The 17,245-nt window shown below is 40.2% G+C and overlaps 1 protein-coding gene across 5 annotated transcripts in view; it reads left to right on the top strand.

Annotated features, from left to right (window-relative positions):
• Nucleotides 1-17,245, top strand: part of foxp1b (forkhead box P1b) — a 136,618-nt gene that overhangs the window by 98,437 nt on the left and 20,936 nt on the right. For 4 of the 5 annotated variants that reach the window (XR_011309324.1, XM_069677732.1, XM_069677728.1 and 1 more), the window contains 4 exons: nt 4,920-5,057; nt 5,251-5,346; nt 8,769-8,916; nt 14,627-14,816. Coding sequence is in view for 4 of the 5 variants with exons in the window: in XM_069677732.1 (XP_069533833.1) it covers nt 4,920-5,057; nt 5,251-5,346; nt 8,769-8,916; nt 14,627-14,816 (572 nt within the window). In the remaining variant the exon portion in view is untranslated. Of the gene's footprint in view, nt 1-1,836; nt 1,858-4,919; nt 5,058-5,250; nt 5,347-8,768; nt 8,917-14,626; nt 14,817-17,245 lie in introns of those variants that run through there. The other variant, XM_069677731.1, reaches the window with a different exon arrangement.

Here is a 17,245-nt window from a genome sequence, read left to right as displayed (position 1 = left end):
AAGTGTAAAGAATAAATATAATTTGCAGCCCTCTTGTCTGCTGTTAAATAGGAGAGGGAATAAAGGATTAGCTTTGCATTGCTGGTGTGCAGACAATAGAAACAATCTGCACAAGGATGTGTCAGCCATTGTCTTTTGACTGCAGTTTTATTTGAATGGGATTTTAGAGGCTGTCATCTTAATTAAATCTTATCTGACTCAAATAATGCATCTGAACAACTTGCATAATGGCGTAACTGTGTAGAAATGATAAACCATAGATCGCAGCCCAACAAAGAATGTAAGATGTTTACCAGAAAGCTGAAAAGGGTTAACTGTTTTATGCATGATAGTGGCTGTCACCTTTTATTTGTAAGCAAAGTTTCAGAACTTAAATGCCTTGTGGCTGTGAAAAAGTGCCTGGGAAGTGTGCCTTGAAAGGTCATAATGAGTGACAGGACATTGAGTCACATGTCAAAAAAAAAAAATTCACCTGCTCTTTCTTTTTGTGAAAATCATTTTTTTCTGTTTAAAAATATATATAAAATAGTTTCACCAGTTTTAATTTAATCGAACCAATATTAATGATATCACTTTTTACAAAAAAAATAGACTCCACCTGGTTTTTGCACCTTGGTGTTTTTTAATTTTTAATTTTAGAATAAGATCACAAATACTTAAACACAGTGGTGATGCAAAGGATGGTATGTGTGCGTGTGTTTCTAGGGGGAACTGTGTGCCCTCCCCTCAGCAGTGGTCACCTGCAGTGGTGAATTCCTCCAATGTGGGAAACATCGTCCAACTTGCAGCTCAGCTGTTATTGTTGGGGTGAGAGCTCGCTCACTTAACCGTGGAGTTTGTTTGCTTAGACCGGACACTGGGAAAGCTCAGGCGAAGACCTGTTTATTTGTGGTTGAAAAGTTAATTAAAATGCAATCTTCAGTCCTGTTTTTGCATTTGCTGCAAATAGTTTGAGCCCATGCAGCAACCCACACACCCCATACGCAATTCAAAATATATAGTATATGGTAAATGGTGACATAGTATGGCTGTGATAATTCTGTTTATCTGAGCTGTAAATATTTTAAAAGCAGCTCGATTGTAAATGATAAGAAGAGAACAATTTCGACTTAAAACGTGGGGATTAGCAGTTCTGGTTTACAGAAAAATCTAGGATTAAAATTCTGTTTTGTACAAAAAACTATAATAATAATGATAATAACAACAACAACAACAACAACAATAATACTAATAAAAATAATAAGTATTATTATTATTTTTATTATTATTATTATTAGGGGAAAAGGTTGTTGATTTTTTAAGGTCCATAAATGTTTTCCACCTCAGATATTTCTATCAGTCTGAATGGATAATATGCAATTAATCTGTGCAGTCATGTTAGTGATTAATTATATTCACTCATCACTTAAATAAAAGACTTTGCATAAATCCTCATTTCGGCGACATTTTCCTGCAAAGACATCATAGTCAGAATGGGAAGTCGTTTCCTTACACCACCAAGGTAAAACAACAGCATCAAACAGACTACACTCAGTGATTTCTCTAGGGCTTGTTATTTCTTTTTTTACTTTGCCATTCCATTTGATGCCCCTACAAAACAAGATGACCCCAGGGAGCTCAAATGAAAATTTGATTATTCTCTTTTCTTTTCCCTTCCTTTTTTCTTTCAGCCAAGCTTTACCTATGCGGTCAGTGAAACGTCTCTGCCGGTCTCACAGTTATTCACCTCCTTGTCCCTCATTTCTTTTCCCCTTAATTGCCTGAGTGCTTGGGAAACAGGCTTTTTTTCAGACTCCTTCAACCCTACTCCTTTTCACTGGGCTTTCACCTCTGACTTGTGACAGGAAGAGATCTTCGGTGAGCATTTTCGTTAACTCTAAATCCGTGACTCTCTAGCATTTTAAGATTTGTAGTTGCGGTTCCTTCAATAGATTATCATGTTCTGTAAGTTATCACAAAGAGGAATTGGCTTACTGTAGATATCTTTTCAATGCAAAATGCATTCTATACTTTGTGTGTGTGTGTGTGTGTGTGTGTGTGTGTGTGTTTGTGTGTATGTGAGTGTGTTACTTCACAATTAGAGGCAGTGTAGGCAATTAAAAAAAACTAAATGAAAGATTCTTATCTTTGGAAAAAATCTTATTTTTGATAACTGTTGTAATATAGAATAAAAACCGATTCACATTTTTTAATCAATCTTGTTTAATTATATTTTAAAAGTTTGGTGTTTTATTGTATATAAATTGTTATACTTTTATAGTACAAGCACTTTCTTATTAATAATATGGTTTTGCTCTTCAAGTAAAGGGTGTTGTTGGCCTAACATTTGCGTGTATGTGCTTGTGAAAGCTAACATGCCACAGTTTGGATTTTGTGTGCGTGTGTGTTTGGCCAGCAGGCCTGTGCTGGTATAGTATATTGCCTCTAGTCACTCTGCAGCTGTGTGAGAATGTTCCAGGTTTAAATGTTTATGCATGGGAGGCACCTGGAGAGCACCACACCTTCGTGAAATTCATAAACGTCAGCTATTTCTGGCATTCTCAGAATGTCCTCTTTTTCACACCCTCATATTGTTCTAGAAGATTAGAGCTGGGTCAGTGGATCCCTCTTGTTATTAGCCCAGTACAGGTCTTCCTTTAGACTATCTTTGGATAGTGATATATTTTTGTGGATCAGGGATAAGTGAGTACAACATATGGGAGTGCTTTAAATGGCGACTGGAGTCCTATGTTTGCGTTAAATGTGCACAATACATCGGCCAGGGTTATATTTTTCAGATAAAATGCTCCCTCCCGCCCTTCCCCTCAATAGGATCCAGTCTATTTTCAGGCAGATTTTCACTCCTTCAACACAGGATTAAATGGTAGTAGTTACATTGATCAATAGGTTAAGAAGCAGACAATCCCTCTCGCTGCTAATGACCTGAGTGGTAATGGAGTAATGGGTAATAAAATGGGGGTCTGTAATAGCGTCTTGCTAGGGCTCTGCACTAAGGAAGCTGCTCAAGCAGTAGTTACTGTGAGCCAGACATTCCTGACAAGGCAATGTGTGATCCTGATGACATATAAACACAAGGTGTAAATAATTAAGACTTAAATTGCTGGAAATCTCAATATAATTTGTAATGAAATTGGCAGCTTTTGAGAGCAGTTTAAGTGTGTAAAATCTCTCTGTTAACTTGGGAATAGGACTGAATTTACAGCTTTAACGGGGTAGTAAAAATAGAGCATGGTAACTAAGGAGTAGGGTTTTAATGCATGAAGTAATAATAAAGCGTCAGAAAAAAGGGGGCATTATTATTTATCCCATCATGGTGGGTAAATGTTATGTTTGGACAGGAATTTTATGTTACACCACATATGTCACTTGCATGTCAGCAAGACATGGCTGGATGGTTGACCTTCATGTTTATCAAATGTAGTGATGCTCAGTGCCCCGAAAAAAAAGTGTTCTGTGGATAATGACTGTAAATTCGGATGTGAGAGGCTAGAGCAAATGACAGGACAAGTCATGTATAAAAGTCAAAGTGATCGGAATCTTAGGACATAATATAGGGGTAAATTAATATTGCATTTTCCTCCTCGTGCCTGATGTTGGAGATGTGAAATGCAAAGTGTGTGTTAGTCTTGGGTGGGGCTGAACCTCTGTCATTCTCTTAGGGCTGGAATAACACAGCTCAGTGTAGCACTGCTCAGTAAATTACACTGAGGGCATCAAAGCTGGTTCTATTTGACATCACTGCCCTTTCCTCTGCATTTGCAGTACAGGCTGTTCATTATGGCAGCACTTTGTTGTTGTTTTATGCCACAGTGGGGGGAATGAATAAGGTGATATGCATGCGGGGTGTGTGACAAGAAAGCCCCTTTTAGCTAACAGAGGAGATTTTAAACAGTAAAATCACATTCAGAAATGCATGAAAAATTCAAAGGCTGTCATTAGACACAGTGGCCACACAATATGGGTAACCTTGGTTAAGACAGACTGTCACTCGTTATGCCAGCTCTTTCAGCTGCCGACATTGGCCCTTGAGAGACACAAAAAAATGTCAAAATACACTTATGCACTAAGTACTAATGTAAACACACACGTACACAACAGAACGATTGCCAAAACATGTTAAAAACTACAAATACGCAGCATATTCAAGTACGTCTTATTTGTTGTTGGTCTTCCAAATGTCAAAGAATTGAGATTTTCTTGGTATCGCACATCTAAGCAGTGAGTGGCAGCGTCCAGACACACTCCGAGCAATTAAAGCACCCTGGCAACTGTGGGTGCTCATTCAGTGTCACAACAAATCACTTGTTTTCGTGGAGTCCGGCACTCACACCTTTCTACTGGGAGTAAGTTTGAGGCCTGCCTGTTATTCACTGTGGCTCCTCCTCCGGGCACTCTTTATCTTCACAATAATAGATTGCATTTGACAGTGTCTCTAATGAAATGTTCTCACATGACATGTTGTGCGACGAGCAAACTGCAGCTTTTTTGAGGCAATCTTTCATGTCCTTAGGTAGAGCATGTTTGCGCTGCTGTATAAAATGCCAGCTTTGAGAAGGATCAGGGGCTGTGTGTTAGAGGGGAAGGCTTCAGGATGGAGGATACTATGGCGATTAACTTCACAGACATGATCCACGCCTGTCTGTTGCATGTCCTGTGCAGTCCTGTGTGGTGTCATAACGGTTAGAAGGGTTGAAATGTGTGTGTATATGAGTTTGTTAGAGGGCAAGCACGTCTTGAAAGATATCAAGATGACAGTGCTGATGAGATTTGATAGAGATCTCCTCTGCTGGGATAGGCAATAGTGCACTTACTAATGATTGAAAATAAGCAGGTATAGATGAATGCTCATATTTTAGATATAAATTAAATATGTACTGTATCAATGGAATTCTATCTGCTTCTTTTGTGTGTTTGTGCAGGTTCCAGTGTCAGTGGCTATGATGACACCTCAAGTGATAACTCCACAGCAGATGCAGCAGATCCTTCAACAGCAAGTCCTGAGCCCTCAGCAGCTCCAGGTTCTTCTCCAGCAGCAACAGGCCCTCATGTTACAGCAGGTAATTTATCAGTAAATTGTCAGACAAGGTATCACATGTTCCAGTTGTTGGATGTTTTAGGTTGGACTAAAAATCATCTTATTTATAGACAGTATTTCACAAAGATAAGTTTACTTTGAGTTGCTATTCTTTTCTTATCCCTGAGCTTATTCGAGTAACAGACTCACACGTCGCCTTCCTGTCTCTTCTGCAGCAGCAACTTCAAGAGTTCTACAAGAAGCAGCAGGAACAGCTCCACCTCCAGCTTTTACAGCAGCAGCAGCATGCAGGCAGCAAGCCGAGTAAAGAGGTAGGCTGACATCACTCCAACTGTCTACCATTAGCAAACCGTTGGCCAGACAGAGCATGGAAGGCATGTGTGCTCCCTCCCTCAACCCCATCTGCTTCCAGACTTTGGTTAAAGCAGAGAGGAGAGGGGGAGAATCAAGTGCACTCATGCTTCTGATTAGCATGTCAGACTTACCAGATAAAGCTGTGCTAAGATTACAGTGTTTTTTTTCTGGAAATATCTTCATATTAAATCTATAATATTTTAAAAACCCTGAGCCTCAGTTTTTTGGTTATATATTTTTTATTCAAGTAGGCAAGTGTCGTATTAAAGAAAGAGATGACCATTTCTGTAAACCTTGTGTAGGATATAATGAAAGGCAGACGGGGAAAAGGCAGGAACACGGAACACATAAATCTGAAAGGCTTTTCTCTGTAATTAACATGGAAATGGCAGAGGAAGAGAAGCCATGTAATTGTGAGATATCAGTGCAGAAAGCGCTCCAAGCTTTGTTGCCTATGTTGAGTTATTTTTTTTCTTCTCCATATTTCTCACTGTCCCTCCTTCGCTTCCTCCAGTCAGCAGGGGTTGCTCATAGGCAGCAGCTTAATGCGTGTTAATGACTGGAGGATACGGGCATCACTGTGGACAAAGCAAATTATTATTGTGCAGTCAGAAGAAGTTCAAAGACAATCTGGGAATTTTTGCTCTTGTCCCCATTGAGTTCGCTGTTTGGTTATATGAGGAAACACAGAATATTAGGCCCAATGGTAAAAGCACACACACACACATCTACACATGCTCACACTTCTACACGTCCATGTGCTGTCCAAGCTCCTAACTTCAAAGTCGTAGCTCCCTAATTAATGAACTGCAGGCTTCAGTTTGGACAAGTTGAGGCGTGATGCTCCCATAAATCAACATGACAGCACAGCTCGTCGGCCTCAGATAGGGCCTGTCACCAAGTCGTATCTGATGTAAACACTAGAGGAGCAAGGAAGAAAAGAGGGGGGAGGTGATGGGGAGACACAAGGAGTTGCAATTGATCAGTTGAATGGAGCATGAGAATAAAAGAAAAAAGTACTTTTGAAGCATATTATGTATGATCACAGGAAATGGATGCTGCCCCGAGAGGCTCTCCCCCTCTGCCAATGTTTTCTTCCTCTCCGCATTGCTCCCTCTTTTTTCAGTCACATTTCTAGCAGCCATCAAAAGACAGAATAAGAATTATGCAGTGACTCCCCTGTGGCTGCCAGACAATAACCCCCTGTTGTTGCTTTGTGCCTCTTTTATTTTAAAGGCATCAAAATTTAGTTTTTCAAAGATCTTTAACTTAATATTTGAAGCTTGACAATAAAGGCCTGCCAGTGGCACTCTTTATCATTTGTCAGCAACTGTATTTTTCACTCCCTTGTGCCACTTCTAGTTAACCTCTTATTTGGTCTACTGGGTCGAAGGTTTTTAATGTGTCTACATGCTGGGAGCACACAGGAGCTCTTGTCATCTGATGGGACAAGATGAAAAAAAAAAGTAAAGGGGAGAGGGTTCAATTTATTTGCAATGCTCCATTTTTCTTTCCAACCTTTTTTTTTCTGAAAAGCCTATTTAGCATTTTCGATAAAAGACATTGGTCTTTGTGATTTCCCGCCCCCTTGGCACTATTATCTTTGTCACGGGCTGTCAGGGAGAAGCTGGAGTACAGAAAACCAGTGAAGACATGAGGAATTTTTCTAACACTGATGGAAGGAAAAAAAGAACCAACGACCTTTCATATAGAACAGAGTAAATCAAAGGCCACCTGAATCCCACATTTAACTGAGACCTGTATGTCTTTCTTTCCCTTGTTTTTCTCACGTTTCTGTCATTCTCTATAGTTCACACAGGAGCCTATGAATAAATGTGCTTACTCCTCTGTTATAAGCTTTCTTTACCACAGTCAATGGGCCTTTCCTCAGTGATTGATCCATTGAGATGATCTTACACACTGTAATGGGCCACTGCTGCCCAGAGATTTTTACTGAGCCAGTGGTGGAGCAGCAGGCAGGGTGTGGGGCAATACGAGGGAGAGGAAGGAAAGAAAAGCTGCTGGACCCTTTTGACGGGGATGGGCAGAGTAGGCGCATTTTTTCTGGTTCTTTCAGTGGTTTCAGCGAGAGACCTGACAGCCAAGTTTAAGAAGTAAAAATGAGTTGTATCCTGTGTTTGGTAACAGGGTGGAGTGCACAGCATGGCAGCCCCTGCACTGCTGCCCCCCCCCCCTTCTCTTACCTGCTTCACAACTGGCCTTGTATACTTAAACTTACATCCCGAGAATCCCATTGCATTTCCTCTGCTTATTTCGTCCTCATCTATTAGAATAGGTGTCCCAGTAGATCTTGTCTTATTTGTACTGAACACTTTGGTGGATGTGTTGTGAGCAGGCATATGTGTGAGGGTTAAAAGTCATCTCTCTCCTCTGTGCCCCTGTTATCTAAATATAATCTCCTTTTTTTTTACTCATAGGAAAGTGGGGATTTAGGATAATTTCCCTCTATTTATTATTCTGACTTTGACATTTTCTCCTTTCCATTTTTTTCTCTACTCTCATATCAGTTTTTTCCTACTATCAAAGTCCACAGTTTACAGTAACCAAAAAGGAAAATTTCCCCCTAACACCTAAATCTGTAAAAATACTCCAGCTTTTCATTAATAATGTTTTGATGAAACAGCCACAGCACAGTTAGATCAACAAAACAGCTATCTCTCAGTCAGTCCGCAGCATGTGATTGAACAAAGCCTGCTGTGCTGGTTTGGGGAAGAGTGTATCCCTGAGCTCTGTGCCGTGTCTGGGAGAGTTGTGAGAGTTGCTAGGGTGGTTATAAAGCACTTTGATTTAGTCACACGTTGTTTGCTGAATTATGAATGGCTGTAATTAAATTCGTGTGGCTCTTATTATGAATGATTAACTATGTTGTTTCATTGTTTGTCATTTGCCTCCTGACTCCTCATTAATTAAGAGAGAGAGAGATGTATACGCTACCTGTTTTAAGTGGGCTTAGACAAACCCACAGTCAGGTCAAAATGTATGAAAACTAAAATATAATATTTTGCGTTACCACAAACAAAATCCAGTAACTTTTATTAAAATGAAGTAACGTGTTGTTCTCAAGGGTAAAATTTTACAAACTGAACTATGAACTTTATGGCCTTAAACTAAATAGTTTTTATTCAAAGGCATACAGAAATAAAGTGATGAACAAACCTGAAATTCAGCTTTACATGTTTGCACTGGCTCTTATGGTTCTATGTAATGTTTGTTTACTGATGGTGTGCCTCTCTTGTGTGTGTGTGTGTGTGTGTGTGTGTGTGTGTGTGTGTGTGTGTGTGTGTGTGTGTATGTGTGTGTGTGGGTGGGTGTGTGCGTGTGTGTGTGTGTGTGTTGTGTGTGTGTGTGCCATCGGCAGCAGGTGTCAGCACAGCAGTTGGCCTTCCAGCAGCAGCTCCTGCAGGTCCAGCAGGTCCAGCAGCAACATCTGCTCAACCTTCAGAGGCAAGGGCTGCTCACAATCCAGCCTGGACAGACTGGCCTGCCACTGCACTCGCTCACTCAGGGTCAGTACCTAACATCACAGCACTTGAAACACAGCACTGAAATACTAGCCTACAAGACTGTATCAAATCTGTCAAGTATGTGTCTGGGGTTGATCCATCATTTCTTTTTACCCCTGAGATAATATAATATTAGTCTAATACATCTATTTGTTGATATATCAGAATTGTTCTTAAAACATTGCTTGTGACTGTATTCTTATTAAAAGGAAAATTATCCACATGAAAATATCTAAATAGAGAAAGTAATCATCTGTCATGTGGGACTGTCTGTAAAGTATGAGCTGCTAGCACATTCAAATCATTTTCTTTCAAATACCTTTGTCAAATATCTTTCAATTGAAATTCTGTCACATGAAATTCTGTCACATTTTGGAGCTGCACAGTGGTGCAGTGGTTAGCACTGTTGCCCCACAGCTAGAAGGTTCCTAGTTTGAATCCCAGTTGCATGTTCTCCCCGTATATGGATGGGTTCCCTCCAGGTACTCAGCTTCCTCCCAAAGCCCAAAGACACGCTCATTAAGTTAATTGCTGACTCTAACATTGCCTGTAGGTGTGAGTGTGAGCGTAAAATGTAGTCTGTCGCTACAGTATGTGTCACCCCTGTGATTGAATGGCGAACAGTAGAGGGTGTACCCCTCCTCTCGCCCAATGACAGCTGGGATTGGCTCAAGCCCCCCCATGACTATTAACAGGCTAATCAGTATTGTTACACTTTGTGTCAGAATTATGACGTCAAAAATGCCGCTCTTAAGAAATAGAGATGCTGTTGTTATTCATGCTTTTTTCTTGAACTTTCTATCCTGTGGCTGAGATTGGCACTGTGGTTGCAGTATCCTTCAGCCTAGAGGAAGATCTGGATCTGTTGTCCGTAAACTGCCAGTGAACTTGTCATTGTGAAAGTGCCTATTACTCAACAGGGAGTCAATAGTTGTTTGGCCAGGAAGTTTATTTCTTTGTGTATTTTTTAATATTTTGTTAAGGAGTGGTAGCCTTGTGACAAAGACACTGTCAAAAGGGAACATGACATTGACTATTCATACACATCAAAGACAAACAGTTTTGAAATAACAAGATATGGGCGATAAAAACAGGAGAGGTTTTTTTGGGGGGGGGGAACTTATAGGCAAACACCAACACGGTCTGTACAGTAGTGTTATTGTTTGGGCTGGGTATGAAATCACTTATCCATTCGCAGGCGATTGCCATGGGCACGGGCGTGGGGCAATGCTGTGTTGTGAGTGTGCTTAGCTGAATTGCTCTGTGTCAGATGTCTGGCAAACATACACACACCCCTTGAGTAAAGCATTATAAGGGTGGTATGACTAGGAACTGTATTAATGACGGATTTCACAACAGCCCCAGAACATCCTGTTTTCACTGTCATCATCTTCTTTCTCAAAGGCATCTCACCCTATCAAGATTGTGTTTTTTGTTTTTTTTTAACAGACATTTACATTTGTTAATGCTGCACACATGAATCTATAAAAAAGTGATTTCAATGATCTTGTTAATTTATCCAGAACAGAATTAGAATCCATCCATGCATTACATTTTGTATGAACAAATAACAAATCATTAATATTTGAAGCCTCCTACAATGCATCACCATCGTATCTGCATATTAGTTGGCATAGACCCAATTAATATAAAGAAGAAATTTTGTTGAAAAAATCTGTCTCATTATTATTTGTAGTTAATTTCTTTCTTAAACAATAAATTGAAGTGACTTTTACTCAAAAGTGAGGGGATGAAATCTTTAATATGTAGTTTGCATAAACATCAAAATGGCAAAGTGAATCTCCCCATGTGTTTTTTTTCCAGTTTTTATGAGTTGTCGAACCTTGTTAGTTTGCCTTTGCAATCACAATTGATGGTTAACTTTGTGCCTCCGACAGCTGTTACAACATTTAGGCTAGTGCTTCAGGCCCACAGTTTTTTTTCCTATTCTACACATTTTTCTGCTTGACTGTCGAAGTTATTGATGACCTTTCTGTTTTCCACATCGCTAAACTCTTTCATGCATCAGCGGGCCAGGCCTATGAGGCTGAGATCTAATCTGCAATATTCAGCTAGCAGTTAGCACTGCACTGTAAGAGATTAGTTGATCTGCCCTGTTTGGTTGCCAGTGATTATATATTCTTCATGGGGGTAGTAAATTAGCATGATTATTTTTAGATCGTTTATCCAAAAATGTAGATATCAGTAGAATTATTTAAAGAATGAAAACCGCTGTATTATTGTTTCAGGTGTAAAGACAATGAAAGGAGCAAAAAGGTTTTCTGCTAATCAGTCACTCTGCACACACACACACACACACACACACACACACACACACACACACACACACACACACACACACACACACTATTATGTGTTTTTACCTCATATTTGCATCAATATCCTGCTTAGTTGAATTATTGGCTGAGGCAGATTAAAGTCATTGTCTTTGCCAAAAAGATGAACTGAAAGATTGCATGTAAATTAGTTTCAAACGATTTGATAGCTCTGATTAAGTATAAACTTGTAGATAGCAGTTTCAGTAAAAAAGCAATTGCTCATATCATCGGCAATATAATGTTTCTCAGTGTGTCGTAAATTCTTTTGACATTAATGTTCAAAGTCTTTGAAGCAGCCAGACGGTGTCTGTTATTAATTGCAACAATATGTTCGGATGTCTCTTGACCTTATAAATGAGTCAGTCGTTGCTCAGGTTCATGTTGCTTCGGTGCTGTGTGTGTGTAATGTTTACATGCGAGTGTGAGTGTGGTTTTGTGTCACAGAAGTGGGCAGCGTCTGTGCACACCCTGCCTAAAACGAACACTCATCCTCTGTAGTTCCCCTGCAAGAGAGTGAGTTTTTGTAGCTGCACAACATAATTTAAGCTGCCTGGGAGCGGCTGGGGGAAAGTGACAAGACAAATTTGGTGGTATTGTGAAAGCAAAGAATGTAGGAAGCCATGAAGTGGTCACAGAACAGCAGCACATCAGGGACAGCGGTGGGTAATGCGGCTGACCTGTCAGTGATTGATACATCCACCAGTGGGCTACTGGTAATAGTTCCTTCAGCATTAGGACAGGACATATTTCAGGCCTAAGGGGTGCATATCAGCAGGCCAGTGATCACAGCAACATAAACAGGGGTGCAGTAAAGGTCCCAGCCTGACAGAACAATAAACTAATAGCGATGTCACGGTCCCCCCATGGCACCATCTCTGTGTGTGAGAAGTAACAGCTCGGTTTAAAGAGCCTAGAGCACTGGGGCCCATTTTTTATTTGGGGGATGATGGCCTGCAACTGATGTCATTATGAACCTTAAATCAACTTTCTGCTTGCTTGAACATGGTCACCTGGGTACAGGGGGACAAGGACAGGAAAAGGTTGAAGAGCTCGGCCTGTCTGGGTGCCAGAGCTACCTGCAGAGGTAAAATTGAGTTGGGAGGCTGGTGATCAATCAAGTGTCCCAACAACATACATTTTTTAGAGTGCTTGTCCGTATTTCCCGGCTGTAATGAGTGGAATAGTTGTGTTGAAAAATGGAAAGAGGAAAGATAAACCAATCCAGCATTTAAGGGATGGACAAACTGGGGACCAAAGAAAGACAATTTACAGATCTATGTCATTATGTGTCCTACAGTAATCCGATGAAGAGAAAGTTCATGTATTGCGTCCGAACACCAAAAAATAATACCCTCTTTGAAATTTGTGCAATGATATTTTATTGTCATTTTTTTTGGAATTATGAGCCATATCTATTGTTAAGTAAGAAGAGGTTAGGGTACGATAGGAGTAGGAAAGGGAAGAGGAGAACAGAGAGCAATAAAACTAAGGACTAGATCCAGAAAGAGACAGCCTTGTCCCACTCCGTTACCTCCCTCATCAGACCAGTCTATCCTCTGCGGTTATATCTGAGTAAACAGTGGTGTCGGGGTCACCAGGACTGCTGGGTAATTGAGCCAGAGCGGGCCGCCCTGTCAAGCACATCGGCTAAAAATACATCGCCCACTGTCACCGGGCACCAAGTGGGGGAAAATGATTGTTCCCGCTGTCGGAGCGCAGGACACTCACATCACCAGTGACCTTCTAAACTAGCTATCACAGAATAAAGGAAACAAGAAAGACTCAAAAGTCTCTGTTAACTATCAAAACAACAATAGATCATTTGGTAAGGCAACTGGAAATCAGCAAGCAGTGGATTATAATGCTGTAACACAGAATGTTTGGCCAGTCATAGATGTGCACGTTAATTAGGTCACATCAAGGCATTGAAGAGAAAAAGGGAGAATACAGACAAGCAGAATAGAGCGATGGTGTTGAAATATTCGAATGAGGAAAAGACACTCCTTGGAACGTGCAAAGGTTATTGATTTGTCCTGTAATCATTTCCTGCTCTTTGATATGCAAACGATCTAGTGCGAATTTACAGCAATCCTATCAGACTCATTTCACAGTTCTTAGCCCCTGCGACTCTCTGGAGTCCTCTGCCTCATTAGGCCAATGTTCTCCATTACCAGCATAATTAAAATCTTTAGTAGCTTATCAAATTAAAAATATTTTTGCTGATCGTATTGAGATCTTCACCTCACAGTTATTTTCCACAACAGGAATAAATGAAGACTAAGCATTTTGCACACAATGTATTACAATCTGGTGTTTGAAAGGAGCACTTCTGGTATCTATTAAACTGGTGATGAGAAACAGGGAGGGGGGATATGGAGAATATAACCCCAAGTAGATAAGCATGTGCAAATCATCATTCATTTGCCAGTGCTCATTCTGAGAGTGGATTTAATTAATTGTAATGTTAAATGAGTGGTCTTCACCACATATCCAAGGGATTCTTTCACCATGCTTAAAATATGTGGCTTATTAAATATTTGAAGACCCATTACAAATTCAAACATATTCCCCTATAGATCTTTCAGTATGCTATTAAAATCAGGGTTACCCAGATGCAGCATGTTTTGAAAACAAAAAAAAGACAAAGATTCTGCGCCCATGAGGCTTAATCTTATTTGAGTGGACATCTTAATCCCCCATATGTGTCAAATGCTCTTGCCGCAAAGTAAAAGAAACACCATGGACACAAATATATTGTGTTCCAACAAAGGCACTCATAGGCAGAAAAATGCACATGCACTTTGTAGATGGGTTTCCAGCAAGCAGAAAAACGTCTTCTGTCTTGAAAGGGCTGTGTGAGCTGCAGTGTGCTTGAATTGTTAAATGAGGTTTAAGTCGTCTGTGTCAATTGGAGGCGGTGCAGAGCTTTAAGTATGTTGCACATTAATGCGATTTTGAGAATATAACCCCAGGGTCCTGTTTCTCAAGGAATGGTTGGGATGTTTTCTGTGTTGCTATTTAAACTTTTTTTGTTGTATATGTTCTGCATCTCTGATGTTGAGGGGAAATGATAGGGATTATTTACATTTCATGCCTTGTCTAGCTGTTAATTATTTACTCTGGGCATGACATTTGTGTGAATCCCAGGGATTTAGGTTTACAAACACTCTTCAGTTCAAAGAAAAAAGGGGTGGGAGAGAATAAGGTGGCAGGAGGGAGAGGCTGGGCAAGAGCTTTCTGCACAATACCCTGTAGTGGAATATTTTCTAATTAATACATGGCTTTGTTTACAGATGCTTTGATTTAATTAAGTGATGAAGAAGAGAGTATGATTAGCTGCTAATTGATTTAATTATCCAATTTGTTTGTCTCAGGCATGATTCCAGCAGAGCTGCAGCAACTGTGGAAAGAGGTGACAAATGCTCATGTGAAGGAGGAGCACAACAACAGCAGCAACAACGGCCACCGGGGCCTTGACTTGTCATCCCCGGCACCGCCAAAGAACCCACTCCTCAATCACCATGGCTCCACAAATGGGCAGTACATGAGTCACAAGAGAGAAGGGTGAGTCTCTCCCTCTACAGTGTCCCTCTTTATTTCTTGTTTTCATTTCTTTTATTTGCATGTGTCTTACATCTTTTGCACGCTCTTACAATAGTAATATATACTAGTGAGGACACACAAGCTCTTCAAAGCACTCTTCCTTAAATTACTGTCTTCACAGTATCTTTGTAATTAGAAGGCCCATGTGCCACATATTCCTATATACCATTACTATTTCTCAAAGGGCTTTAGTTGATGGACATGTCTCCATTGAATTTCCACAGAGATTGCAATTAATTCACATCTTTAACTATTATTGTGATAGGATCATTGTTCTATGTGCCTAGGTACAGCTGAGGATTTCACAGGAACACCTTAAAGGAATACAAGGCTTTGGAGAAATGTGCACAAAGTCAAAGTAGGATCACCATACATAAATGAGCAGTATTCACTGCCTCCTGCTATTGTTTTAGTTGCACAAGAGCTGCTGTGACTTGAGTTACACTTACTTGAACACGTTTAGATTACCAGTGTCTTTCAGAATGGAAAAAATCTTCCTTGTATACTGTGAACTTGTTGTAAAATCAACATGATCATCATGTATCACCCAAGGACTGAAAAGAACACATAGAAACAACAAGCAATTAAATGTTAGAAAGTCAAGCTGAGTGTAATATATTTTAAAACCATGACTCGTCAATAAGAGAATGGTGTTTTTTCTCTGAGCTGTGTGTCTGTGTCTTTAAGGAAGTAACTAATTTGGCATCTTACACATTTGCTTGTTTACTTGCACCAAAGCCTGATCTTTGAACTGCTTGCTAGTAAGGAGCCTCCAGGCACCATGAGCTCACTGCATAACATCTGCATTGTGTTTCAGTAACCAAAACATAAGCATCATTATGAAAGCAATGCAGATGAAATCATGTTTTGCACTGTAAACCAGAAGGCCTTTGGAGGTAAAGAGGGTTTGCGATGGAGGACAGGTTGTGGAGAGGATCTTTGATGTTGAGAGAAAATACTATGATTCACTGATGGAGAGGAAAAAAAATGAAAAAGCACTTATTTGTATATTTTCCAAGCAGTGGTATCAGGTTTAAAGTTTCAAAGTTAGCTTCGAACACAGAAATATAATACATTTAATGCTCCCAGAGTTGACAGTATTCACTGGCTTCCAGTCCACAAATCAGTGTCTGGCTGAATCTCTGGAAAATCACAGGTGAGGATAGTGACTTCCTGTCTTCATCCTATATCACAAGGTATATACATGATAGCGAAGAAAAGGCAAGAACCCACCACGACTGAGGGCACCAAAAAACATTGGAGAAGACTTAATGTAAGAGCTGGCAGTCCCTCTGCCTTGTGCTGTCTGACAGAGATTAACAAAGATGTCAACAGCACTTTAAGACGTGCTTAAGTGAAGAAGACGGAGTATGTGTGAATATTTCTTGCTGTTTCTTAGATCTGTCATAAAAACCAAGCAGGTGAGTGTCATCAAGCCAAGACTGATCTTGGAAGTCAAGGATTACCTACCCAGAGTTTTCAATGTGCAATTACAAAGAAAATACAAGTGATATAAAGTGAACACAAAACATCTTTTTAAATGCATAATGATGCAAATTTGCATTCAAACAACCAAAAATCCTTTAGGTAATTTCAGAACACTGAAATCCAGCAACCATCAAGAGCATTGTTCCTCTCTTTGTGAAGCGGCCTTAATTCCAATAAGACCATAGGAAGAAAATTAAATTGTATTAAGTATGGTCGTTCTAACCATGGCTCTGAGGAAACCACTGTGTTATAGTCCAGGGACTTGAAAAATCAGGTTGAAGATAATGGATTGGGCTGGCCTTGGTGTAAATAGAGAGCATTCACTCATCCTCCTGGTGCTGAACTTAATGAACTTTTAATTGATGCTGTTTTGCCAGTCCTTTTGTCATGTAACAGAAACAAGCCTCTCTGCTGATGGGCCTGTTTTCCCGACTGGCTTCAGATTGGTTTACAGCAGACCCTAAGTACCATGTAGTTAGTTTCATGTGTCATATAAAATCTGCCCAGGCACAACGACGCCTGCAACTAAAACCTTAAGTGCATCCACAGGAATCACTCACCGGCTTTGCACTTCCGTCTTAAGGAAGGAGGAGAAATTCAATCACTGCCGACTTGACACAACGAAGACAAGGCACGTGTTTCTGCTTTTACTTGTCTCAAAGAACATTCTGGCAAGGAAGGCTGGAGTTTCTGTTTGTCTGAATAATATCCCTGATATGACCAGGGCCTGAGTCACTCAATCTGTCAACCTGTGTTATTTGCCATACCCGCAACTGTGATGCATAGATAGAGATATACCCCTGTGAGCTAGGTTATCTTTATTCAATCATTTGCTTGTTTCAATGAAATGGGCCTGATCTGTATCTGACACAAATTACCAATACCGTGCTGAATCAGCTTTG

Source organism: Semicossyphus pulcher, unplaced genomic scaffold (assembly GCF_022749685.1).
Source record: "Semicossyphus pulcher isolate SPU_LCO1_2020_fin unplaced genomic scaffold, fSemPul1.0.p SCAF_3, whole genome shotgun sequence".
In the NCBI taxonomy this organism is placed as follows: domain Eukaryota; kingdom Metazoa; phylum Chordata; class Actinopteri; order Labriformes; family Labridae; genus Semicossyphus; species Semicossyphus pulcher.
This window is presented reverse-complemented; position numbering and strand designations above follow the sequence as displayed.